This window comes from Struthio camelus, chromosome 28 (assembly GCF_040807025.1).
Source record: "Struthio camelus isolate bStrCam1 chromosome 28, bStrCam1.hap1, whole genome shotgun sequence".
Taxonomy (NCBI): domain Eukaryota; kingdom Metazoa; phylum Chordata; class Aves; order Struthioniformes; family Struthionidae; genus Struthio; species Struthio camelus.
Genome location: NC_090969.1, coordinates 1,916,742 through 1,942,523, shown reverse-complemented (window position 1 = coordinate 1,942,523; position 25,782 = coordinate 1,916,742). Strand labels below are relative to the sequence as shown.

At 47.6% G+C, this 25,782-nt stretch overlaps 2 protein-coding genes across 3 annotated transcripts in view; one reads left to right on the top strand and one right to left on the bottom strand.

The window, feature by feature from the left end:
• Positions 1–1,534: 1,534 nt before the first annotated feature.
• LOC104152362 (keratin, type II cytoskeletal 80) lies at positions 1,535–18,149 on the bottom strand. Its single transcript, XM_009687678.2, has 10 exons — positions 17,790–18,149; positions 17,280–17,630; positions 13,541–13,755; positions 8,405–8,465; positions 7,287–7,382; positions 4,463–4,627; positions 3,824–3,949; positions 3,510–3,730; positions 3,070–3,125; positions 1,535–2,974 (listed from the first exon to the last, which is right to left on the bottom strand). Exons 1-10 carry the CDS (start codon positions 17,805–17,807, stop codon positions 2,772–2,774), a joined length of 1,512 nt encoding a protein of 503 aa, XP_009685973.2. The 5' UTR covers positions 17,808–18,149; the 3' UTR covers positions 1,535–2,771.
• LOC104152373 (keratin, type II cytoskeletal cochleal) overlaps positions 3,458–25,782 on the top strand; it is a 36,421-nt gene continuing 14,096 nt past the window's right edge. Inside the window, exons 1-2 of one of the 2 annotated variants that reach the window (XM_068921312.1) lie at positions 3,458–3,604; positions 8,954–8,982. The gene's annotated coding sequence lies outside the window, so the exon portion shown is untranslated. The remainder of the gene's footprint in view (positions 3,605–8,953; positions 8,983–25,782) is intronic. The other variant, XM_009687712.2, reaches the window with a different exon arrangement.

Here is a 25,782-nt window from a genome sequence, read left to right as displayed (position 1 = left end):
AAGTCATGGGCCTATCTTGGGCCATCAACAGAGTACAGGAATTAGTCTGCTGCAAAAAAATCAGCCCCCTTGGTATAATGTGTGTGAATATCACTTTCCAATTGTTGGTGGGGGAACTGAGGCATAGAGCAGTGAAGTGACTGAGATAGTGGAAGAAATAGTGAATCAGGTTTTCCTAACAGCAGGCCCTTCTTTCCTTTGTCCTAAAATAGCAGACCGGACCCAGGAGTCTGGCTTTCCCCATCCCCTTGCTCTGCCCTTGCAACGCTCAGTCCCTTGGGCTGTGGGTGCTCAGAAGCAGCAAAAAGCCTATGGGAGGGAGGGAAACCGACTAGAAACGCTCTCCTTTTGCAGGGCTGGGCTGCTGCTGAGCCCCAGCCCTACGCAGTCAGGCCGTGAGCACGTTTCTGACCGCTCCATCCTCCTGTTCCCCCAGGCTGGACGTTCAGGGTGGCTGAGGCTTCCCTTCCCGTTCAGACGCTAGCTCTGTGTCTCTTCTTCCCCCCCCCCCCAACCTTCCTTGCAAGGCAGTCGTTCCTCGTTCTACTCGCAAAGCCTCGCACAAACCCAGCTTTGTTCCTTTGCCTGAAAGGCTTTTGTCCAAGGGCTCTGCTGGGTCCTGCCTCCAGGGGAAGCTCTGCACTAAAGCGCCGTCTCCTCCTGAGACAAGAAGGGCACTTGTTCCTGGGAGCTCCCTCACGGCTGCCCCATGTCCTATTCCTACTAGTCTGAGAAACCAGGAGCATTGGGCTGTGCAGCCAGCAGACATGATAGCTGGGAGCTCTTTCTGCTGGCCTGGATCAGTTTCTGCTCTTCTGCCTCAGTACCCCTCAGGCTGGCCTCAAAAGTGCAGCAGCCCTCTGAGGTGGGCAGCCAAGGGCAGAGCAGAGATGTTCTCCTTCCTGGATCCTCTAGATCTAGTCCAGACCCCAAGTGAGCCAAGGACTTCATGCACCACCCTGAGCAACAGTTTCCCACTGTACACCTTGGGCAATGTTTTGAACTGGGTTTGAGCACCTCTAGGGCCCTTGTCTGTTTTTGGACCTCCCAGGTAGGTTCCTTGTAAAAGGGTGTTCCTGAGCAAGAAGGAACATGAAACACTAAGAATCCTGTGCTCTGAAAGGGCACCTCTGAAATGAGGGGCTGCCTCAGGTGCCCAAAAGTCCCCCTCTGCAGAGGTGCAGGTGTAGTTTAGCAGGGCAGAAGCTTTGTGTAGGCCTGTGGATCCTGTAATAACACTTCCTCTCCTGAAACGTGCCCTAGTTGCTCTGTGAGTCAACGTCGTGTGGGAGTCTGGTGACAGGACAGTTGTGCTCTTCCCTAAAGCCTTGGCTGCTGGCTCCACCTCTGTCCTGTCAGCCCTGTGTCTCTGGGGTTCTGGATCAAGCCAAATGCTTGAGAATAAATTTCAGCTTCATTTGGCTACCAGAAAATAGCCAGAGTCCTGAGCTGAGGCCTGCTAGCAACTGGGGAAAGAACTGCTGTTTCAGGTGGGCTGTGGTAAGAAATTCAGAGAAAACCAACAATACTCTGTGCTTTCTGTGCATCTCAAAACTTTATTATAACAGCCATGACACTGGAGAGCTGACGTGCTGGTTACATAGACACTACAGTAGTTGGCTATTCTACAGAAACATGAAAATACTGTGATGTGCTCAACAGAAGTATGCCAAGAGACACTCTAACAGCTCCTCATACATGCAAATCTGAAGTTGAGTGGGTTTGTATGGCAGTGGCTGAGGTCAGAGCCTGGCCTCAAAGAGAAATACTGCAGTACTCTGTCTATGTTAGTATGTGCGAGAGGGACCCAGAAATGCCTCTACTGAGACCAGAGCTGCAGCTGGCGTCTACAGAGCTGGCTCTGGTGCCTTTGGTGCAACATTACTGGTTTACATTGGCTGGGATTAGCCAGCTAAGGTAAGAGCTGCTATGTAAGCTCAATAAATACAAAGACAAGTCCTGTTTATTATAGTGAAGTGGGAACCAGTGACTATCCCAGTTCACATAGGACATAGCACCACTGTTTGTGGAGCTTGGAGTACCATTAAGTGAGGCAGGAGAAGTTCTCCGCTGGCGAGATATGGTTGATAAGCGGATAAGTTTTAACAACTTCTAGCTTTGGGAGCTTAGGAGGGAATGAAGGACCACCCAAAGGGCAGTAAAGCTAGCTGAATATTGTGGAGTCACCAAGGAATCCCCAGTACAGCCAGAGTGTTTGTCACCAGACATGCAAATAGAGATGTCGCAAATTCATCTGGCTCAGGTTGTTTACCTGCATCTCTCCATCAGCTCAGTTTGGAAAGCTTGACACTGCCTTCCTTTGAAAGCCACATCAGTGAACACCTCTCACAGATACTCCAGAGTTGAGACAGAACAGAGAACAGTTTTGTAATACTGGTAAAATGTCTGGGCTTATGGCTTCAGATTCCCATATTAAAAGCTTGTATAATAATACTTCCCCTCTTGCCAAGTTTTCTAGAGATAGATCTCAAAGGTTATGAATGCAAATTCTCTGTGGAAACAGACCCAAAGCAGAAGCAGGAGTTAGTATGGGTACTGAATGGGGGAGGCTCTAAAATCCTGGGTTGGTTTCTGCTTGTAACTGGCAACAAAGACACTAACTGGGATGTTGTAAAGACAAACTTAAAAGAGAGAGATTCTTGTCCTTGGTCCCTCAGACGTTGGCTTGAGTTCAGGAGAAAGTGCTTTAGCCTCATTTGGCTACAGATGCCAATAATGTCTTGCCTTTGTGCTGTGGGGCTCTGCTTCTCCTAGGAGCATTCTTTGATGGACGGGGAATTGTACTTTGGCTGGGCCTCGCTGATGTAGGCATCTGCTTCGGGTGCTGCTGAGCTGTTGCTGTGGCTTCTCGAGGGAAGCATCTTTGTGCTACCTCCCTTTGGGTTTGTCTCACTGTTGGTGCTGCCTGTTCCTCTCGCAAACACCTTGGAATTCCTTAAGGCACTGGAGGAAGCTGCAGAGGGAGGGAGAAAAGTGAACAGCTTAGAAATATTACAAATGTTTCCTTTCCATTCTGCTCCACCAAGTTGTATGAATAAAACCACTTACGCTGCTTTGGGTTGGAGTGGATGGTGCTGATGACGGTGGGTATTGGTGACTCCATGCTGTGAAAACAGGGACAAAATGTGAAGATGCCTGTTATTCTTTGAAGGGAGCAAAGTCAATGCCGTGCCAGAGAGAGAGAAAGAGGCTGGCCCACATGAGCTGGGTTATAAGGGTAGAGCCTAGTGCGTGGTCAAGTTGTGAAGGCTAACTCAACAGCATCTGAGCAAAGTACTCTCTAGAGAAGTGTTGGTACCCTCTAATTTGGGGAAGCAAGGAAAACTTCAGAGTAAGAGACTAGACTGAGCCGTATGGGGACTGCTGGGGTTTGTTCCTTCTTTGATCAAGCCTTCAATACCAGACTCAAAGCTTGAGATGTCTGCTTTCTTCCTAGGTGGCTTGTATACATCCTTTCTCCTGCCCAGATGCGAGGAAGCCCAGCTCACCTGCTCTCTTCCCCTTCCATCAGCTTCCTGTAAGTGAGGATCTCCACATCCAGAGCCAGTTTGATGCTCATCAGTGCCTGATACTCTTTTACCAGGTGAGCCATATTCTCCTTGCTCTTCTGTAGGGCTTCTTCTAGTTTGACCAGCTTGGCTTTGGCGTCCTTGAGGGCCATCTCACCATGCTCCCCTGCCTCTTTGATGTTCTCCTCCAAGTACAGGCACTGTTGTTGTAGTGGAAAAAAGTGACAGAGGCGTTAGTATGTTGTAGTTTACCAGTCCTGAGTGACGGTTTTGTCACCCACCTCAGGACACACCTGACTCTTTTGGGACACAATGCAGGACCTCAACTTCTGGATCTGTATATTCAGGTCTGCAATCTCCCGTCGGCTGTCAAGGAGGTGACCCCCGTAGGTGGCTGACTGGGTGTTTCCTTCATTCAGCTGCAGGGGAGAGGGAAGAGTGGATTATGTGCTCCTCTGCTGTAGCAAAGGAATCTGAGGATTTCTATTGCCCTTGGGGGAAAAACACCTCACTGGAGGAAAAAAAAGATAGCTAGATGTGTTGAAGGATTTAGGGCTCACTCTCAAATCCTCTTCTGGCTGTGGCTGTGCCATGTGCAGAGCACACGGTCTTAGTTTTCACCACATCCCTTCCTGCTCTATTTGGAGGAATTGCCAGTGGAAGGTCATTTACAGCTTTGGTCAGCTGGGTTGTCACTGGGAGATGTCTTTGCCTTTCTCCCCTGACAAAGCAGAGAACCTAGAGCAATGAAACTCCTAATTTAAACACCTGAATTAGGAAGAGTTGATTTGGGCTAGCACCCTGTCCCTCCCTTTGTTCCCAGGTGTAGTCTGTCCCTCCACATCTTGCTGATCCCTGTAGTTTCTAGGTTGATCTTTCCCTCTTCTTTCTCTGCCTCTACCCCAGTATCAATCAGATAAGGAGGCAAATACCTTTCTCCTGGTGAGTGCTTCAGCCTCCTCCCAGCTCCTGAGAGCAAGGGCTTCATACTGGGCCCTCACTTCTTCCACAATTTTGCTGAGGTCAAGTTTGCATGTGTTGTCAATTCCCAGGACAACAGAGATGTCCTTAATTTCTGTCAGCAGCTCCTCAAGTTCCTGCATAGCAAAGAGAATGGGATTGAGATATCAAATACTCAACAAAGTTACAGTCCAGGAGAGAGCTGAATTGTGGCAGATCTTCTGTGCTTAGCTAGCCAAAGCTGCTTCCTGCAGTGTGGAGAGATAGTGAGACTGCATAGTTTGTCAGTGTCTGAAATTGTGAAGCTGTTGGTATTTTCCTCCATCTGGACTCAGGTTAGGGCATTGTTTTGGGACCTTTGGATACAAGTTCTCACAGAATCTGTTATGAACCCAGCAAAATGTGTATTTGTATTGCATCATAAGACGGTTTATTGGACTGATGATCAGGCTTCAATTTTTTGCTCTGTCAGTATTCAGGTGCTGGGTTCATCCCTTCTGGGAAAGGAGCAGGGCAGTGAATTGTTCCACAGGCTGGCGGTGCTAGAAGGTGCCTTTGCCCAGCTCTGCTTCAGTGTTTAGAGAGGTTGTGGCTGCCACTTGCTCCATCATAGTCTATTTTACATCTAGTTAAGAGGAGGTAGAAACGGGACCCTTCTCTGAATGCATTCTGCACCAGCCATCACTAGCAGGCCTATTCCACTCTCCAGAGCTGGTCTCCTATGCTTGAGAAACTCAAACCAGCCATCAGGGAAGTAGGAACATGCACACGAAAACTACAGTTCCTGACTGAGATATTTACTTTTCATGGCTGACTGTCACAGTTTTGGAGAAAGGAGTCAGACAACAATGAATGCAGACTCCCCTCAGTGAACCTAAAAAGGACCGTTAATCCATTCTTGTAAACTGCACCCCTGAGTGGTTTGTATGCAGGCAAGACATGACTTGATGCCTTGCTGCTGAGCAGATGGTGCGCGCATTTGCTTGGCAGCTCCCCCCAGCTTCAGGCTGCTCCTGCAAGGTTGTCTGGCAATCTATCAGTTTCTCTGTAGTTGCTCCTGATTTACACCAGTGTTAAAGAGAGCAGCATACCTCTCCCCCCAACTCTTACCCTTTCATCTTGATGCTTTTGTTCTTCCCTTTTATGCTGAGGGCTTTAATCTCTTAGAAGCATTTGTAGACCTTATTTGCCTTGCCTTTCCCTGACTGGGGAAACAATGGGCACCCTGAGATGGTGATTCATGAATAACAGACAGAAAAAACCCCCACCGCTCTTCCAACGAGCAGGATTACCCATGTATTTCTTTCCCACTGGTGTTTAATCCTTAAGCCTTTTTGTTAATCTTTGAGCAGGTAATAACTATATGAGAAAATGCATGCATGTTTCATATATTGGAGCATCCTCTGCAAAAAAAAAAAAAAAAAAAAAACCCAAAACAAAAAAACCCAAGAGCTTGGCGCTTTATTAATATTCCTGTTGGCATAAAACAGGATCAAGGCTGGAGTTTTCTGATTTACATCAACATCCTGTGAGCAAAACTGTCGAGCACAGTTTCCCTCATTTGCCCCTCCAGTGGATACATGTGTCTATACATTGATGCCATGCAAATCAACAGGTACCAGCAGGAAAATGACTAATGTGAATACAAGCTGTGGGGAGGAGAGGGCAGAGAGAGAGATGGAGGGTAATTTCTTTGCATGAAGGGTGGATGAAAAGTGCAGCCTGCTGCCAAGGGCAGCAGTGTGGGACCTGGAGCAAATCAATTCAAGCAGAGGATGGCAGCGTCTCTGGTAGGGAGGGGACTCACCCTAAGTGAGGTGGCTGGGTGGGAGGTGTTGAGTATGGACTCACAGCAGCATCTGATCTCCCGCTTCCCCAGTGAATTGCCTTGCACCAGGAATAGTCATTTCAGAAGAAGTAAGGCCTAATGGTAGGACTCGGGCTGGGCATGTGTTCTAACGCAAGCTCTGCTTTTATGCAGGTCATGCTGCCTCTCCGTGCTTCAGCTAACCCACAAAGGATAACAACATTCCCCTGTGAAGCATTTTAATTGTTTGTATTGGTAGAATTCAGACAAATCATTACTATTCGCAGAATACTGCTGAGCCTGCTTGGTAACATTTTACAAGCTCTAAGTGGCTGGAGTTACCTCACCTTGTTTGAGCAGACACAGGATCGCTACCCTTTGGGTCTGTTCAAAGGGTTGCAGGCTCCATATCCTTTCCCTTTTAGTAAAAGCATATCCAATTGTATACTTCTTGTAAAAGTAGAAAAGGAGTAAGCTGGATCCTGTTACAACAGAGCATCCAGCACCTTGCTCAGGTTCACCATGGCTTGTTCTGTTTTGCTGTGAGTCATTCCCTTCGAATCTGAATGGAATAGCACTCAGTTCACTCACAACCTGGAAGGCTTGGTCAGAAGGCAAACACTGACTGTCTCAGTGGGTGTTAGGAGCTGAGCCCCTGGAAGTTAGATGGGGGCTTCTAACTGTTTGAGGGGAGAGCCCCAAACAGGTTCCCAGCAGGAACAGTGGGGCAGAAAGAATATCCTGATCAAATTTAAAAGGGAGCTGGTTCAGCTGAAGGAAGGGGGTTAGCTGATGAGACCCTGCCTTAAGCCACTGATCTAAATAGATGTCTCTGTATAACACCATCCGACTGGACAAGGGGTGGGTTCTGACCCCATTTTGGTCTAAATTGGGGATAAAGCCCTCTTTAGTGGAACTTTCCTCAAAGAGGCTATCTTTTGCGTGGTAGGTTGTGTGTGTGCTGGGGCAACTCTCGATTGAATTTGTACCTGCTCATAGATGGTTTTCTTCAAGTCCATCAGGTCTTGGAGCCCATGCAGCTTTACCTCCAGCTCGGTTCTGTGCAAGGAGCTCGCGTCTAGATCCTGTAGGAGATAGTGTATTAATGAAGAGTTTGGATTTGTGGCAAGAGGTCTTTCCCACTGCCCCCTCACAGATGTGTCCTCCTTGCTATGTACTGGTGGGTGCTTGTAAAACTTCTCTCCTGTCCTGTAAGTAGGGAGGTTTCTTTGGGGACACTTTTCTGCAGTTTTTTTGGTAAGCGCACTTCAGTGGAAGTCTCCAGTGAGGTGGGGTGGAGAAGGAAACAGGCAGAGCTGGTCCATACCAACTCGTCTTTTGTTCACCACAAAAAGCAGGGGTTATTGAAAACTCTGATGCAGTCCACAGCAGTCACCAGAACTGCACTTACTGGCTGATGAGTGTGTCAGGGAAAACATGCAATTAGCCATAACGATCATTTGCGGGGAGAATGTTTCCTCTGTCTAATAATACCCTGCATTCCTACACCTGGGATTTTTTTTTAAATGCAAAAGCTGTGCACAAAGCCAGGCGTTTCAGCTGCTATTGAAATGCAGTTACATCTGGGGCGGGATAGGGTTGCTGTTTAAACAGGGTGTGGTGGTGTGACAGGAAACAAAGGCAAACATATTTATCAATTTCCAGCCTTTCCCAACCCATGAAGTCATCCTGTGAGGAAAAAGTGGCACGGAGGGGAAGTACGGCCTCAGAGGGTCCTGGGGGTACGGACCTCTCTGGGTCAGGTCTGCTCAGTGCAACTGCAGTGTGGTTGGGCACAGGCATAATCTGACCCCAGGCACTTCTGCCAAGCGCCGTGGGGCTTTTCCGTAATCACAAACAGCTCAGACTCACTTATGCTTCTCCTATTGAACCTGGGACTATATTTGCCACTCTGCTGACCTTCTCAAGACCTTGTTACCCCACAAAACCTCTGTAGTACAAGGACTCTTAAGGTCCTGGCTAACCCTGGACTGTCTTGGCTGACCCTGGGCCATCCTGCTACTCCAAGCATTTCATGACCACAGAGCTGGAGTATGGCCCGTTCATTCTGCAGGTGTCCTGATGAAAAGCTCCTGTTGTCACTAACCTTTTTGAGCTCTGTGAAGGTATATTCCATGCCACTACAGAGGCGAATTTCATCCTCGTATCTAAGGAGAGTAGAAAAAAGCAGTAAGAAATCCCAGAGACTTTATGCGTGGGCAACATTTAAGGTTGTCTTGTCAGTCCCAAGGAGCAATGGCATGTTGGCTTTTTGCTTTTACTGCAGTGTGCCACCTCCTAGGTGGCTCTGACCCTAGACATTCTCTCCTGCTGTCTAGGGGAGAGTAACCTCTCGGGTACAGGCACCTGAACAAGAGATAGGATAGCAAGTTACCACATGTCAGCTGCTCTGTTTAACACACATGCACATTTTCAGTCTTAAGAACCCCAGAGTAAACAGGAGGCAACTTTAGCATTAATTTTAATTTAATTTGAGGGCTAAGCAACCTCAAGTTACCTCACATTTGCCACAGAGAGAGAGAGAGAGCAGGCACTGAGAAGTGGGGTGTGGTAAATTGTTATTTGTGAAACCCAGTTGCATGTCCTAAACTTTGCCAGATTTTCACCCCAATCCCACCTCTTCTTTTTCTTTCAGATATCATCAGCATTTAATTTCCAGAGCTTGTGAGTAGTTTCAGTTGTGTAAATTTGGAAAAAGCTGGACTGGCATCATAACTTTTCCTAACTGTAGGATGTATTTGTGAAGGAAAACAAGAGGCGGCAAAGCAGTTCATGGAAAACAATGCCCATAGAGCAGAAGAAGATAACAAAAAAGCCAGATGGGTTGAGTTGGGGTCCTCACAGCTAAGTATCTAGTGAGGAACCAACCCTGCAAGTGTTTAAAAACAAGTTTGAGGCAGGACCAGGATGGCAAAGATTTTGTCCAGGGGCAAACACGTTTCCTGAAAACAAGCTACCCTTCTGCGTCTCCTGCTGAGCAAATACACCAGCCCTTGCTGGCTCTTGGGGCAAGCATGTGGCTAGCCCTGATGTCACTGAAAGCAGGCATGATCAGGAAGCCACCGGGTCTCTTCTGGGCCTGATGTACGACCAGCAGCAGTTGGTTTGTTTGCCATGCAGCAGGCCAGGTATGCTGGACCATTGTATGATGGGCTTTTGGTATCTGCCACTGCACTGCTGGACATGATGTGGGAGCGCTGGCTCCTTCACTGAGACCGCAGCAGGTCATGCTCTCTGGCAGGGAGGTCATGGCTTCCCTGTTGTTCCTTGATACCTCAGGCTCCTCTTATCCTAACGTGTTCATAGTGTTTCCTGGCTGTGAATTAAACCTTTCAGCGTGGCTTATGAATGTCACCAAATTGGTGTGAGGAAGGCTGAGACCTTTGGGAATGAGGTAAAAGCTGAACAGCATCTCATAACAGACTGATGATGATAAAATCAGGAACGACAGCTGTGTCCTGGTGTTTGGCGGACTGGGGCCTCATTGCTTCACTTAAATGCAGCCTTCCTCAGTGTTGTACAAACTTTTACCAAAAAGAAGAGCTGCCCCTTGAAAAAAGGGAAGAGTCTAGGGATAGAAAAGAGGACAAGGAATTGGGAAGGCAGCCCAGAACTGCACTGCAGGGCAAGTGGGTAAGTCATGCCCAGGAGCCGGACCTGGAATCTCAGATGGCTCCCTTTCTGGAGCTGTTACTTTCCCCACTGAGAGGACAGTGGGAGCGCAGAGGGATCTGACTGTCCCAGGCACTGCAGCAAGGCACTTCTAAGGTACCTCTTGGAAACCCAGTCTGTTAAACCCTCCTCTTGCCTGCTTTCATAAGGCTGGATAGTGCAGCTAACAAGAGGTTTACCCATCTAGTTTTTCTGCTCTTTAGCTGGAATGTTAGCCTTGCTGCCAGCAACTGTGTGTTGAGCTTAATTATAGCCTGTTGCTCTTTTTCTTCATCCTCTTTGCATCTCAGCCCAATCCCAGTCTGTTCCGGCCTGCCGAAGCAGCTTCGTGCATTGCAGGGCGCTGACATAATCTTGCATATGGAGCAAACAACACTCCCACCTGAAAGGGAGCAGGCCTAGCCAGCCAAACATGCTCACTGCATGGCTCTGGAGATACCTGGCAGCCAGGAGATGACTCACATGGGGATGGAGCATTCCACAAACACATTACAGCATTTATCTTCTTAAAGATAATCCACATGCAGTCATGCATTTTAGGCATAAATCCATCCCATCTCACTTAAGGCAGGCATCTGGTAGCCTTGGGCTTCTTCCATAGTGAAGCAAAATCATTGTGTTCAGAGGTGAATTGAATCTCAGGCAAGCTACGTTCCTCTCTGGATGTGCCTGAAGAGTACTTTAGGTTGAAGACATAGAGGGATGGATTTCAGCCTGGTGGCATGGAATTAAGTGAATTTTTTTCTTGTGGAGTAAGTAAGTGGGGTAGGGAGCAGCTGAAAACAGGCTGCACAGGTTGGTGGTAGAGAGAGACTGCCCAGTCTTCACGTGACAAGATTTTACTATTGCAATCACTGGATCTCAGAAATGGCCCCTCAAAAGGCTATAGACCCCATTTTTCCTGCAGTATCCCCCCTCAATCCCACCTCAGAGTAGTCAATACATGCAAAAGCTCAATGCGTCCCATTCAAATGGGTCTTTGCATGCGCGAATCACACGTGCGGGGAACTTAGGTGAACACTTGTGCAGGTGTGCACCTCTGGGCATTTATCCCTACATGGGCATGTTTCGGTGTTTGGTTTTTAGCTTGATTCCCTGAAGAAGCACCCTGTGTCAACCTCCACCCCGCTCCCCCCTTTCCTTCTCTATCGTCTTAGGTCTTTGGAACCACTGGTCATCAATGGCAGCCTAATGGGAGAAGGGGGTGAAAGCGTCCTGGCTAATTAAATCTCTTTGTGGAAATTGACCCCTGGACAGAGGAGAAAGAGAGAAGTTAAGGCCCTACTGAGGGTCACTGACAGGCAGTTTTCACATAGGTGATTTGTTGGGCAGCAGCCAGCTGGGTGGTCACCATGTGCACTGTGTTGCATCTGGGGCATCCCAGCAGGGATGAGACTTATTAGGTTCCCCCCCCCACCCCGAAAAGAATTTTCCCTTGGGAAAAGAAATCTCCACAGGAGTTGGGAGCCTACAAAACTTGCATGGGTTTAGGCAGACCATTTGCTCCAGAAAAGCTGCAGGAATGAGAAAGCCTTCTTGAAGGAGGCTTGCAGGACTCCGCAGCACCAGTGTGGGCTTGGCCAGGTGTGGATTGCCACCTGGAGAAGGCTCAGTGGAAGCAGCAGTTCTTTGCCTGTGAATCACTAATGGTTAGGAGCAGCATGGTGGCTTGTCACTGTCACAGACATAAATTCACCCACGCTGGCTTTGGGTGTTAACAGCAGCCCAATGACAGGGTGGGTTTTGCTTGTTTGCTGCTAAAGTCACCCTGGCAGGGCTTATGCCTTCCAGCTCGCAGACAGGAGAAAGCAAAGTGGGAAGACTCTGCAAATGAAAGAGAAGTGGTTCTAGGGGCAGTGTAATCTATGGAGGCTGTTTTCCTGTGGCTTTATGTCCTGTAGCTGTGTAGTCTCATGTCTAACAGAGCGGGCGCTCTTGTCAAGACTGCCAGTGGGGCTCATCATAAGATGCTGCCCGTTGTGGATTCTCTGCTGTCTAATAAGTCTTGTGCGTGTGCCATGGTCTTATCCCCTGTGTATGGGGGGGCTGTCACACCTCTCATCAGTCTTTTCTGGAGCTCTGAGGGACTTAGCATCCTTACGATATCTATTCCGTTGTCCAGCTAGGTAGAAACTGTCCAAGAGTTTCAAAAGTTAGGGGGAGATGCACAGCCAATTTGCATAAGTACCTTTGTCCTTAAGAAATCAAGCTGGAAAATAAACAAAGTGCCAGATTTTGGCAATTAACGAGGCAACTGCTGAGTACAAATTATGAGCACAGATATGGGTGGCTTTCATGGAATAAGCCAAAAATAAATTTATAACAGCAGGGCCACAGAGCAGTTAGTTCCTAGGGGAAGTACAAGGAAGAGCAAATACTCCACCGGGGGTATTGGGTCTTAACCTCTTTAGGGGAGGGAGCATATGGCACCTTCCACATCGTAATTTTGATCCAAACTTAGGGTTGATACCTGTCAGCAGAGCAAGAGTCGAAAGGAATTTTCCAGTGATCCCAAGTTTGCAGTGAAGTCAACATCCAAATAAAGTGTAGATAGTCACCCACCATCATGAATTTAGGGATTCCTAAGTGTCTGTATATCAGTGCATCATTTCTGGAAGGAGCTGAGTGTCATGATTTTAGCATAAGGCCAAGAACCACACTCCTAGATCCTAATCCTGCTCTGCTGCCAGCTCGCTCCATGAGCTTGAGTAAGGCATTTAACTGCTGTGTCTCCATTAGTCCCTTGTAAAGTGGAGTTATTGGTCTTTCCCCTATTCTGTAAACATGTTGAATAGCTTATTTAATCAATCTCTGCAAAGAGCTTTAAGATCCTTGCCTAAACTCCTTGGAGAAGTGCAATGTTGTTATTTATGCATCGCTTTGTACATCAGGAACGGGTTTGGGCTATTGCTTCAGTGATGTCTATCAAAGCCAGCGGAGGGGTAGGCCCTTAGCATTGTTGTTCTGTTTTGACAGTGCCTTCAGCTGGGTCTTTACTACAAATCCACATGGAAGGCTCCAGAGATCTTGTGTAGGCAGATGGGTGTAACTGTAAGGGAAAGTATCTAATTGTGGATTCTTCTGTGTGGTATGCAAATGACACCGATAATAAGAAAAGTATTGTGTTACTGAATGAGCCGCGGCACATCTCTAAATGCTCTTATCAGAAGGTCTCAAAGCTCTTGGCAAAAGCAGTGATAAGCACTCAGCAGCTGGTCCTCCCTTCAACTTTCAGCTGCCTGCAAGTTTGCTGTCAAGAAGTTTTCTACATAGTAATTTGACGTTTTGGCCAAAACGAAGAATTTTGCTTGAAATTGTGTGGGGTAGAGAGCGAAAGGAAGGGATGTTTGTTTAAAAAGTAAGCAGCCCAGAACCATAATATTGTTTGGTTTTGGTAGGAAGTTCTGCCAACTAGGAGTTTGTTCCTAGGAGTAAGAGCCTGTCTATGTTAAATCAGTCCCATGCTACTCCTTGTCCATACAACTGAACAGATACCTTGCAGATAGGCTATATGCTCCCCCTTGCATATCCAACTATGCTAGACACTTACTTGCTTCGAAAGTTATCCATGGTATCCAGCACCTTTGTCAGCTCCAGCTCTAGGTTTTCCCGCTCATAGTTGAGGGCCTTCATCTCTTGATTCATTTTGCTCATGTACTGATCATAGATGGCCTTGATGTCTGACTCAGAATGGGAATTGTCTTGATCCTTCAGGAAGTTCCACCTTGTTGTCAGGATCTTGTTCTGTTGCTCCAAGCACTGGACCTGCAGAAGAGGTTTCGGAGACATTAGTAACAGTGACAGCCAAAGACGAAGCTGACCACCCTTTGCAGTGCCGGAGATACTTGTCTGGAGACCTTCCAGCAGCTTCTAGCTACTCTGAATTAGTCAAGATCTCCAGATAAGAACTAGAAATCCCCTGAAGATCAGGCCTAGGGATGGAGGGTTACAGGGACTTTCAGAGGTTTTACATATTATATATTGTGTTGTGTTTTTTTTTTTTGATAGAGCATGTTCACATCAAAATGAATGAGCGTCTCTTATTAAGTCACTAAAACGAAGAGCTGTTTATTGCTAAGTCCTCTTTGCCTCCTAATATTAGAAATAAACCCTGAAAATCCACCACAGGTGTGTACAGATGTCAAGGGTGAATAGAAATCTGATTCCCCATTTGAGTGGGACAACCAAAAGGATAATTCTCCTCAAATCTGTAGAATTACACCATGGTGAAGTCTGTCTAATGAGTCAGAGTTCTAGTTGGTATGGCAAAGTAACTAGAGGAATTCTAGAGAATAAGCAAAATACTTAGACTCTATGGCGAGTCTGTGTGCGCGTGTGTCTTAAGACAGGATACACTGCATTTTCATCCACCCACCGTTCAAATCTGGCACTCTTCTAATATTCATAGTCTTAGCAGTAATGCTCAGTGCTCAGGTAGCGCTTTTCATCTTTAAAGCTCTTGGCTAACTTTAATTAATTATTTAATTGCTATCTCTCTGTCACTGCTCTGTTAACAAAGCCAAACTCCTTCAGTCATGTTTCAGCTGATAATGTGAGCTTTCAGTTGCCCCCAACGCTGTCCAGAAGCCTTAACTCTATCATGGACGTTATTCAACCTTGATATAAGTGCATCTGCTCTCTAAGGAGAGGTGCAGGTATTATCAGGCCTAGATCTTCTGCTTGGCCTTTAGCTTTGACTGTGTAACTTCATAAGCAGCAGCTGTGAACTGGAACCAAAGAGGACAGAGTTCCCAGCTGCTGAACACCACACAAATACACGGGATGAGAGAGGGCTTCTTTCCCAAAGAGGTTGTCATCTGAACAGAAAGGGAACTGGAAGCAGAGAGCAGCCAAGCAAAGGCAAAGTGGCAAGATGCTCGTGCCCAGTTTTTAGCAGAAGGGGTGTGAGTGTTAGGATGTCGTGTCTCGCTGTTACAGACCTAATCCTTGCTTTCTTCCTGAAACTTGCTGTATGTTCATGGACACCAGTAGTCCAGCCAGGTGACTGGCTGCTCTGTTCTGGTGCAGAAACAGTGAGACACACTCCATGTGTATTCATGCATGAGGCTGAGAACCACAGGATGATGCTGCGGTGGAGCCAGAGAGGGGCATTGCTTGTGGCATGAGGAAGTGGCTTCCAGGGCTACCAGGATCCAATTGGATCTTTTGTTCTTTTCATCTGAGGCCTCTTAGGGATTGCTCATGGAGCATCCCTCAGCAGGTCTGTGGTGAGCAGGGCTGGGACTGGCCTGTGGGACTGGCTGTAGGGAATAGCCTTTCCTTTTTGGTCCTTGTTCATAGTCCACATCTGACCCTCAAATCAACTCTCAGTTCCCGACCTTGCTCCTAATTCTTAGCTGCTCAACTTTCTTCCACCTCACTTTCTTTCATCCACAGTTTCTTTCCAGGTCCCAAATGGTTATCCTAACACGGAGGTGATTTGCTTACATCTTAGCTTCTTATACAGGTTCCATCTTTAGCACCAACCCTTCCTTACAAAGTCTTTTAACCTGAGCTTTGTGGCAGAACCACCACCCCAATCTGGCCTTGCTTCCTGGAAAACCATTTCTAAATGTAGAAGAAATGACTGAAGTCATGAAGGAGGTCTCTACTGCTGTGCTGCTCAGGCTAAAGTTGGCTCTCAGGGGAGGCTCCATCACTTGGCTTATTCCCTGTCTTCCACCTGGACAGATTTGGATCAAATGGAAAGGAAATACTAGCAGATCTGGAACAGCTTGCTGGAGAAACATCAGCAGCAAACTCCTGAAGTGGTTGTGGTCAATTATCTGAGAAATTAGCCACTTGGACTTGAGGCCATCTGAATTCTTGATTTTAAAAAGACAAGTTCTCTGTGACCAGGAAGTGTCATTACTTTCCTCTGGCCTGAGGCAGATGGCTGAAATTTGCCACTTGACTGTACCACTTGAAGCTACAGCTTTCAAAGCTAAAGGCAGCAGTTGCTAGCACTAAACTCAAAGCTACCTAATGAAGGTGGAGCACTTGTATCTTTTGTCCATCAGGCCCTGTAATGCACACTTATCAGCAGGTCACCAGGTTGGGTTTATGAGAAAACCTGTATGGTCTTGTCACTTCCATCTCCATTTGCATGGAATGGACCAGTGCGTGTGGTCTGGCTCACGTACGTGACAGTGATGTGCTGTGTCACCGTGTGGTCTTGTCTCATCTCCCCTGCCCCCATCCCTGATCTGGATAGCCAAGGGACCAGACCTGCAGCATGGGCAACAAAACATACTCGGGTGCTTTCCAAACCAGTGCTTCTCCAAACTTATGTGGCTGAGATCTGTGCTTGGAAAAGCAGAGATGCAGAGGCTGCCATGCTCTTCCATTCAGGGTCAGCCCTTGGCACGGCCACACACTGGCTTGCACGTGTAGGTGTGGTTGGCACGCAACTATTCAGTCTGGGTAGATGCTACGAGGGATGGTTCCCCCCACTCTCCTCCTCCCCAGTGTGAATTCAGGTCCTCCTAGAGGTAGAGTTAAACCAAAAATTCCTAAGCCATAGTAGCTTGGCACCGGCTGCCTATGTTGTAGACTCCAGTGAAGCAATCCTCCTGGGAGATTACCATCTGTTTACAGAGCACCAGGGCTTTGCAGAAACCTGCCTCAGCTAGATGAATTGTTTTCCTTTGAGAAATTCTTCTGCCTTCTCATGGATCTTAAGAGATGAAAGCAACGCTTTCTTAGCTAAGTTTGCAACCTCTCAAGATAAAAAGTACAAAGGAGGGAGATGGGTGCGTGGGGGCATCTCCCTTGCCCTCCACATAGAAATTCACCTCAGTGACTATCTCCCTTTAGCAGCCTGAGAAGACTCTGTGCAGTCACCTTAATCAACTTCGCTGCTCATGACTGTTTCAACAGCCCAGTGTCCACTGTGAGTGCCAAGGCCTGCTCTGTCCAGCTTCATGCCATGCTCTCCTGGCCCTTCCTTGGCTGCCCAGGCAGGACTGGGTACCCCCATGGCAGCACTGTGCCTGCCTGAGGGACTTGCCAGGTGACAAGTGTAACAGAGGAGATGCATGGGCTGCCTAATGCTGCTGACCACAGATGTGGCCCATCGTCACCTAGTGCTGATAGTAGCCATTGTTAAAGCAGATAGCACTGAAGGAACAGCTAATTGGGTAATTAACTTAATACTTAGAGCCTGGCAATGATTAGCTTAAGAAGGCCTTCAAAAGTCTCCTGAGAGGCTGCTTATGATTTGTTTTCCCCACCACCATCCTTGTCCCCCCCACTGCATTATGGTCCTGAGCAGCCTGTGCTCATCTTACCTTCCCAATCAGGGACACGAACTGGTTGTTGAGCAGCTTGATGTCCTCCTTCTCCTGCTGTCGCCTGGCTTGGAAGTCAGGGTCAATATCCAGGTGAAGGGGGACCAGGAGTCTCCCATCGATGGAGAAGGAGGGGTAAGAAAAGTGGTGGTTTCTGCCATCTCTGTGGATGCTGAGTGAGTCACAGCTGTTGCTTGCCACCCCGGTGGGACTGCTGCGGCCCTGGCAATCCGAGGAAGTGCTGGCTGCTTTTCGTCCGCTCATCTTCCCTGACGCCTCCCAGGAGCAGAGGGAACCACTGGTGAATGCTTTGCAAGGGTTAGTCATGCTCAGCTTGTGGCTCTCGCAGCTCTAGGGGAGGAGAAGGGAGGGAAGGAGAGGGAAAAAAAAAAATGAAGTTTTCTTGCTGCTGCTGCCTGAAAGGGAAGAAGAGTAGTGGCACGCTGAGGAGTTTGGTTGGCTTAATTCCTGTCTCCTCGGCTCATGGGTTGGCTAATGAATTACAAGCACCTGTTCTTCTATGTTCATTAAACGGAGGAGGGTGTAACCATTGATGTAATCCAGATCAACCTGTTGGCTTTTTATTTTTTATTTTTTTTTCCTCCTCGCTCTGTACCCTCCTTTCTTCAGGAGCTTGTTTGTGTAGTGAGGGCATAGGCACTCACAGCAAAAACAAATCACTCCTAGGTAATTTGCTGGGCCCCAAGCAGCTGCTTTCCTTATCCTTAAATGGTGAAGAAAACAACCAAAGGAACTGGGATTCAGCAGGCTCAGGGAGGAATGCCCTGAGCACAGTTACTGCAGGAGCACTTGGCTCGTGGAGCCTGGATTCAGTCCCTAGTTCTGCCGCAGGGTTTCCAGCTAAAGTCTGCAGGAAGGAATTGTGTTTCATGTTTTTTTTTTTTTGAGAGGGGAGTGTTTGACTGAGAAAATCATAAAGCAGGAGTCTGAATTTGCCAAGAACAGGAGTTTGGAAAAGTGTCTCAAGCTGATCATAATTAGAGGAACTCATGGTCTTCTTTTGACCTCACAGGGCTATCACATAAAGTTGTGGTACACTGAGTGTTTTAGGGCCTATAGATCTGTTGGTCTGGTTCGAAAAGGCCTGGGTGAGGTCCAAGAGTCCGAGGCTGTTTGGTTGTCTAAGTTGCAGGTTGGCAAAAACAGAAATCTTCAAAAGCTCTCGGCACCAAGTTCGATCTCCGAAGTGTCCATGTCCATTTTTGACACCTCACTCCTAAAAGCCCTTTAAATTCTAGGCTGCTGAGGTGGCACACCCTTAAATACCTATGTGGACCTAGGTATAAATCAATGTTGGGTATGGCTCCTTTGAAAATGATTCCCAGTTTTCACTCAGTTTCTCATCTGAAGAATCAGGACAGAGAAGCATTGATTTCTGCCTCTTTTTGTCTTTTAGCGTTGCAGTGCTTTCAGAAAAGGGATAGCCTTCTCCAGTCAAAATCTGGAATTTGTTTTGTGGGAAACCTGCTGTTTTACAGTCTAGTTCTCCCCCATGTTGGAACGCAAGCTGGGTATTTCCCTGCCAAGTGAGGTCAAACAAACCTGGGTCTGTCACAGACCTGCTTCAACATGAAACGTTTCTGATGTTACAGTAATTTTTATGCAAAGGCCTTCAGACAGAAGCTAACCTGTTCCTTTCTAGTGGGGTTAATCCTTTCTTTAAGCGCAGTTTCAGTATTTTGTCAAGAGCAGTGTGCTTTCATATAGCATATGCTGAGACTGCCTTTCCAGGGAAAATGCTTCCTCTGATGCATTTGAGTATCCAGTCCCTCACTCAACGGAACCTTGTCAGGACTTCTCCGTTTAATCCGAACAGTTTAGCTTAAGGATTAAAGCAGAACTTATGGCTGGGAGATGACAAAGCTCATGGCCCTAGCAAGGTGAGGTGAGATTATCTATCTCATCGTGGGCTGCTTGTTTGTGGCTTTGTGGTTGCAGGTATATCAATGTTGCTGATTAGCATCAGGTTATGGGGTCACCTGGCAGATTTTTTGCTTCATCTGGTACTGAGGGCAGTTGTGATGGCTCCTGACGAAAGATTCCTCCGAGGGAAAGAGAGAGAGAGGTGGAATTAGGCTGGTTCAATTTAATAGCAGCTTGATTGGGAGGCTGGGAGCTGTGTTCTTTACTGAGCTAGACTGGATCCTAGCATGATTATGTCTTGCGAGATCCTAGGAAGCATCACTGCATGGAAAGCACTGCACCTGCGGTCATCACATCTGCCTGAGCATCAATTCCTACTCCTCTCCTCTGTCAAAGTATCAATCCTTCCCCATCTCCCTTCTGTCTCCTTGCAGCTTCCCCATGTCAAACAGTGGACTTTTCTGTTCCATTCATATATATTTTTTTTCTTTTCAGTGATTTGCAACAGAAGAAAAACTTGACAATCTGCAACTACTCACAAAGCGGAACTGAAAGCAGATCTGGAACCCGTGTTCCATTTAGATGTTTGACCTCTCTAAATTAGGAAAAAACATTTTTCAGACATTAAAATGGGACATTCCCACTGTTTTGATTTTTTTTTTCTTCTCCCTATTTCGTTTCCTGGAAAAAAAAAATTCAAAACTGGATCCAGCCTGTAAGGATATCCAATTTGGTTGAAACGGTAGCTACCAGTGCAGAATGGCAAAGATAGGAGAAAGGAAAAAAACAAACAAGGACCCGTGACCCTGTGCTGCCTCTCCAAGGATGGAGAGGGAGAGTTGCTCCAGTGGTGGCCAAAGCCTGGCTATGTGTTTCTCTCTCTTGCTGTCTTCCCTGCCCTGTGGGAGAGGCAGTACTGAGTCAGGATGTTTCTTCCCTTCCTGCTGATGTTCTCGATGCTCCTCCTCGGCTAGGTATTTGGTTCAATTTGTAATGGGCTGGCCTCCAAAATCTGGCTTTGTGGTTTGGTGCCAGCTTTCTTGACTGTACAGCCCAAAAAAACCCAAAAGGATGGGGAGAAGGGGAAGGCGGGAACGAGATGGGGAAGGCTTTGGGGGATGCGATGAAGGGATTCAGCCTGTATCCTCCTGTTCCCATTGCCTGTGTCCATACAACCTGGTCTGGCTTGTCTCCTGAGCTGTTCAGGTGAAAGAGTCACTGTCCAAAGATGCTGATTGGTCCCAGGAGATATCTGCAGTGAGGCAGCCCATTGCCTGGAGTTTGCAGTGGCTTGAAGTTGTGAGTGGGCACAGATGTCTCTGCAGACAAACCCAGAGAGAGGCATGTCACCCTTCTCTTAGTACAGGGATCTTTATCCTGGCCATCGGGAAGATTGCCTTTTAGGGTTATTGGCTCAATGTTTATGTTCAGAGTAGAATAATTTATCAAGGTTCCCTAAGTAATTGCTGTTTATTAAGTATGGGTAATGTATGAAGCATAAACAACTAATCAGCAGTTGCCCCGAGGAATCGGAATGGTTAAGCTTAAGCAAGACAGAGAGAGGGCTGAGGGATGCAGAGAGCCACGGAGGTAATGAGCGGGTCAGCAGGGCTTGTTTAAGCCTCGTCAGGCACGCGAGGAGCGTCTGGAGTGGGAGCGTGTATATTTAGTTGAATGACACATCATGGGGGAATGGCTGATACTGTGACCACAGGTAGGACAAGGCAGGGCAGCTATAGGTTCCTGGTTGCAGAGAGCTAGGCTGAGGTCGCTAGGTTCATTTCAGGTTTAAAAAAAGGGAAGAAGGTCTTTATTGGCTTTTTAAAATTTGTCCCATCACCCTCATCCTGTGATGGCAAGGATGTTTACCCGCTCTGTGGTATACGCTAGAGAAAGGTTGGTTATTCAGGATCACAGCCCAGCCGCGCTCCCTGGAGCTGGGTCTGTGGTGAGGGGCTTTGAGCATGGAGAAGCCGTGGTCCATGCTGGTGACTTTTTGGCTCCGTCTGCCTCTGGCTTCCGCGAGAATTGTTCTCCAGCTTCGCCAGCTGTTCTTTCCTTCATTCTCGTGTATTCCTTCTTTTCATCCTTACCCACCCTTCTCATGTTTCCATTCTCTTCCTTCCATTCCTTTATCTGCTTGTCCAGAGCCCTCCACATCCCGTTTCTCCTGCCATCCCCTCGTTCCCTTCCTTCCTTCTTCCTCGCTCAGATTTCTGGGTGCAGCATGGAGTAGCTAAAACTGTTGTCTAAATCGCTTCTCCCCGCCAAAAAGACGTCACTTGCAAAGAATTTACAGAAGGGTTTAGAAGGCAGGACGGGACGTGCTCACATCTGTTTCTAAATCAGGAAGGTTTCCAACCTATCCGTTGCTCATGTAGTTTCCAGGAAATGTCAGGTATTGAACAAAATGAGTCGGAGTAATTAAGTGGTGGTGACATCACTCGTTTCTGCTTGGGTGCCTCTGCTTCCCACTGTGCGGAAGCAGGGGGAGACAGCCCGTGCACAGGACTTGGAAAGCACCTGCTGGGCACTAGATCTCTCCCCCCTCCTCTCCCAGGCAGCCGCATCATATCATCCCCAAAATAAAGGATAGAGGGACTTTGTTTCATTTTAAAAGCCTTTTTTTTTTTTTTTTTTTTTTTTTGGTCACTTGCAGGCTGTCCCAGAGCTTATGAACCGCAATATGTTGTTGGCTGTCCATCCCTACTTGTCCTCGTGTCAACCTCTCTTCTAGCTGGCTGTTCACCCCCAGATCCATTTATAGGCGGAACTGGTAATCCTGCTAGAGGAGCCTTTTTACTGTTTTTCTGAGCCTTGCTGGGAGTTTGGAGGTTGCAAGCCCCCTTTCTAATGATCGATTGTGCTACTTTGGGCAAATGGCTTTTCCTTTCCTAGTGTCCGCACTTGCAAAAGGAGCTTAAAGGAGGCACAGAGTGCAAGGATTTACTGCTGAGTGTTTCTCAATCCACACTTGAGCAAGTAACTTCCATCATTGTAGATGGCACCCAGGATCCACCGCTCCGATTACAGTCTGGCTCTGCGCTCTTGTGTCACTTTAGCTCTTGTGTCACTCTTAATTAGGCATTTTGTTTCTGCATTATGTGTCATTCTCACATGGCTTGCAGCATAAATAATGATGTATTGTTTCAGTGGGTACCTTTAGCAAACCTTTAGCTCTTAATGAGAGTGCATGGACATTTATGAGGCCGTGTGATGAGGGTGGGAATAGGAGAAGGGGATGGAGGTGCTGGCTAGTGAGACAGCTGTGTTAGCAAAAATTGGGGATGATGAGCTGTGGGATAGGGGGAGAGGGAAGATCAGGATAGGAAGTCCTTAAGCTGCTTTCTCCAGTGCCTGTAGCTGCCTCCTCGCTTGCAGCTGTATTGTGCCTATTCTTTTCAGAGGCCATGTGCTCAAATCACCAGGCAGAAGGTCTGATTTGTGTGGGGTTTTTTTTGTTTGGTTGGTTGTTTTTTTTGGTTTTGTTTTTTTCCGCTGCCATTTAGGCCAAGTGGTTCTGAGCCTCTGCTTCTTTTCACCGTGTGCCACCAACACTGTTCTGGAATAAATGCAAAGTGGGTGTTTGGCCGTGCCTGCGTCCTGCCACAGCTTTGCTTTTGCCAGTTTGTCATGCTGCTTCCACACCAATATACTTTGCAAATGAGGCAACCCAGCCCTTCCGAGCCGGGGCCCAGAGGTGCTGGGCATAGCAGGCTTGGCCACTGGGCAGTGCTAGGATTACTGCAAGGGGACGGTTGTGTGCATGCCTTTTTGGCGCTGGCTTACCGCTGTGGCCAGGTAAATCCTCTTAGCAGCATGGTCGGGTGCCGTTTGCCGTCCCTACGTGTCTGCAAAGGAGACTTTGGCACCGAACAGCATGCCCTGTAGCATCGCTCAGCAGGTTTGCGCTGCGCGTGCTCCGTGGGCACGGGCCCAAGTCAGCACCTTCAGGCATAGAGAGGAGTTGTCCGCTGGCTTCGCTTACGTCTCCTTTACAAGGACAGTTATGATGTGGTGTGGCCAGGCTGGGTGTCTCTGAAGGCCCCACGCATCCGCACGCGTGTCAGCGCCAGCCCTAAGCCCAGGACCAAGTCTGTAATCCCTGTTTAATCTGGTACCTGGTCTGATTCATCCTGATTTTAAATCCTGGGGTCAAATTCTGCGCTACTGATTCATGCTTGGTGCATGCCTGGCAAACGTAGTAAACTGGAAATTCTGGCCCTTCGAGGCAGGACTATGTGCCTTTGTTTGTACTTGCTAAAGCCACGTTCAGCCCGCTGGCTGTGGCCGGGGGGCTGCGCAGGTCGTGGGGTGCGGGAACGAAGCATCGTTCAGCATCACGGAGAACTGCTCTGAATCCTGCAACGAGCGGAATATTTTTCCTTTTCTAGTTTTCCTCCCTGCAGCCCAAGCCTCTCTCTTCCCACGCTGTCCTCCTCTAAGGTGGAAACCTGCTGCAGGGAGCGCTGACGGCTCTGGCAGCAGCTTGGGGGTGGCAGGAGGGAGGCGGGAGACCTGGAAGAAGTCGTTCATGTCATAGGCGATGTGGGTAGGAGCGAGACAATTGAAATAATTATTATTGTCATCGCTGAATGTATTGATTATGGTGGTGCCTGACAAAGACCAACCACACCCTCTGTTTCCATCAGCACCCAGGGCTTGGCTCCCCACCAGGTCCAAGGCTGCAATCCTGCCCTTTGCTCTTACTGATACCAATCCCCAGACTGTGAAGGGAGCAGAGGAAAGGTGGGGGGGGGGTTGCACCTTGCTTCCAGCTTTTGTTTGGAAGGGGCCGACTGTCGTACTTGGTTTATATTCAAGCAGACGTTTTGCTGGCTGAGCAGAAGCTGGCATGTCTCACTGCTGAGATAAAATACCCGCCTGGAACAGCAGCAGGCGTCTGGGAAATACGGAAGCCCAAATCAAGGGAGCCGGATTCTGCTCGTTTCTCTGTTCCTGTGCTTGCAACAAATCACTTGCCTCTGTGAGCTGAATTGGCCCTTCTGTAAACAGAGATTGTCATCTGAGTTCGGTTATCGTAGCCATAAGGAAATGCTCATAATAAATTAATCATCTGATTTCTCCTTTTTCTTCTGACTGTGATGTGTCTGTGAGGAGATCATAGCTTTTTCCAGTGTATCCTCCTTGTCTGACTAACTGCTGCTTCTCAGCCTTTCACAAATTGTTTGGATGTTCACAAGTTGGGCTGTTTAGAGAAGGCCACTGGGACTTCTGAGCCTATTTTTACATGCCCATGTTGAATGTGTTAAATTCCTGCAATTCCACGTGGGGAACAGGCTCGCTGCAGACATCTCCAGTGCTTGTGTGGGAGTTGCTATCTCTGGAAACCATATCCTTGGCTGGTACAAACCACACTCCTTAGGAGATGGGACAGTTTATGCTGAATCGGATGGAATTTTTGCAATCACATAGCGTAAAGTTTCAAATGAATATTCACAGCCACTTGTTCGGCAATATGTAGCTTTGTGCTTAGGGAGTGGAGCTAGGTGATATGGAATTTACTCCTGCCTCTCCCACCTACTTCCTGTCTATGAGACAGGCTTTATCTCTCCAAGGCCAGAGAAAACATTGCATACAGTTCTGCATTTTTCTTCATTGCTGTTTTTCTTCCTTAGGAGCATTTATGAAGCAACAAATCAGTTTGGAGAGTTTGGATTTTGCAGAAGATCTTGGAATTTGCAGTCGGGGACAGAGGTTGCAGAGTAGCTTTGTTCCCGTGTAGTCACTAGGATTAAGACAGTGTGGTGTGTGTGTTTGTTTTTTCTTTTTTTTAATTTTATTTTTTTATTGTGGTAGCTATTAAGAAACCCGGGCATTGTCTGCAATTACGTTGCGCTGGGGCTATGCAAACAAGGGTAATTTAGGATTGCTGTCATGTTGGATACTTAGTGTTTTGGGGGTGTAAGACCCTCAAAATCCTTTCTGGACTGTTGGAGGTGTAGGATCAGTTAGTGTAAAGCGGCATGTGCCATTGACCCTGCCTGAGTTATGTGAGATGAGAAGAAATTTTGATAAGAGCGTTTCTGACTGATGACTGTGTAAGATAATTTCTCTCCTTCCTTGCTCCATTCACTTCACTGGAATTACAGTGACATTACCCTTTAACCTAGGCATGAATCAGGCCGCAAAATCCTGAGCAATGCTGAGTATTATTGCACTAGCTTAGCTCGATTCCTAGGAAAGGTCCCTTCACTGCAGTGAAACGATCCCATGGTTTCTCTCTGCTCTGAATGGGGCGCATTAGTTTGCAATTTAGGTAATTCAAACAGGAACATGGGAATATCATCTTGTGCTGGGGATAATCTCATTGCCACAGGCTGGAGTGAGTGGGGATGATTTTAACCAGGGAGTGGACCAGTAATGGGGAGAGAGGTCCATCCACAGCAGTTAAATGTGCTGGCCAAGATGCAAGCTCCGAAGTGGGGAAAGGTGAAACGGCTGATGGTTGGAGAAAAGAGGCCAGAGGAAGGATCGCTTTGTAATTGCCCTGTGTTTTTTGTGCTAGCCAGTGTGCGTTACTGGTTCGAGATAGATGGGCCCTGATCTGACCCAGCTTGCCCGTTCTGTAATGCGTGCGTATCCACAAGGGTTATAT

Bases quoted from the DNA above. Each gene is read 5' to 3' on its own strand.
- LOC104152362 (XM_009687678.2), bottom strand. The intron at 13,756-17,279 runs GTAAGATGAGCA...CCTCTTCTGCAG, and splicing joins TCGTGTCCCTGATTGGGAAG to GTCCAGTGCTTGGAGCAACA. The intron at 3,731-3,823 runs GTGTGTCCTGAG...CTACAACAACAG, and splicing joins TTGTGTCCCAAAAGAGTCAG to TGCCTGTACTTGGAGGAGAA.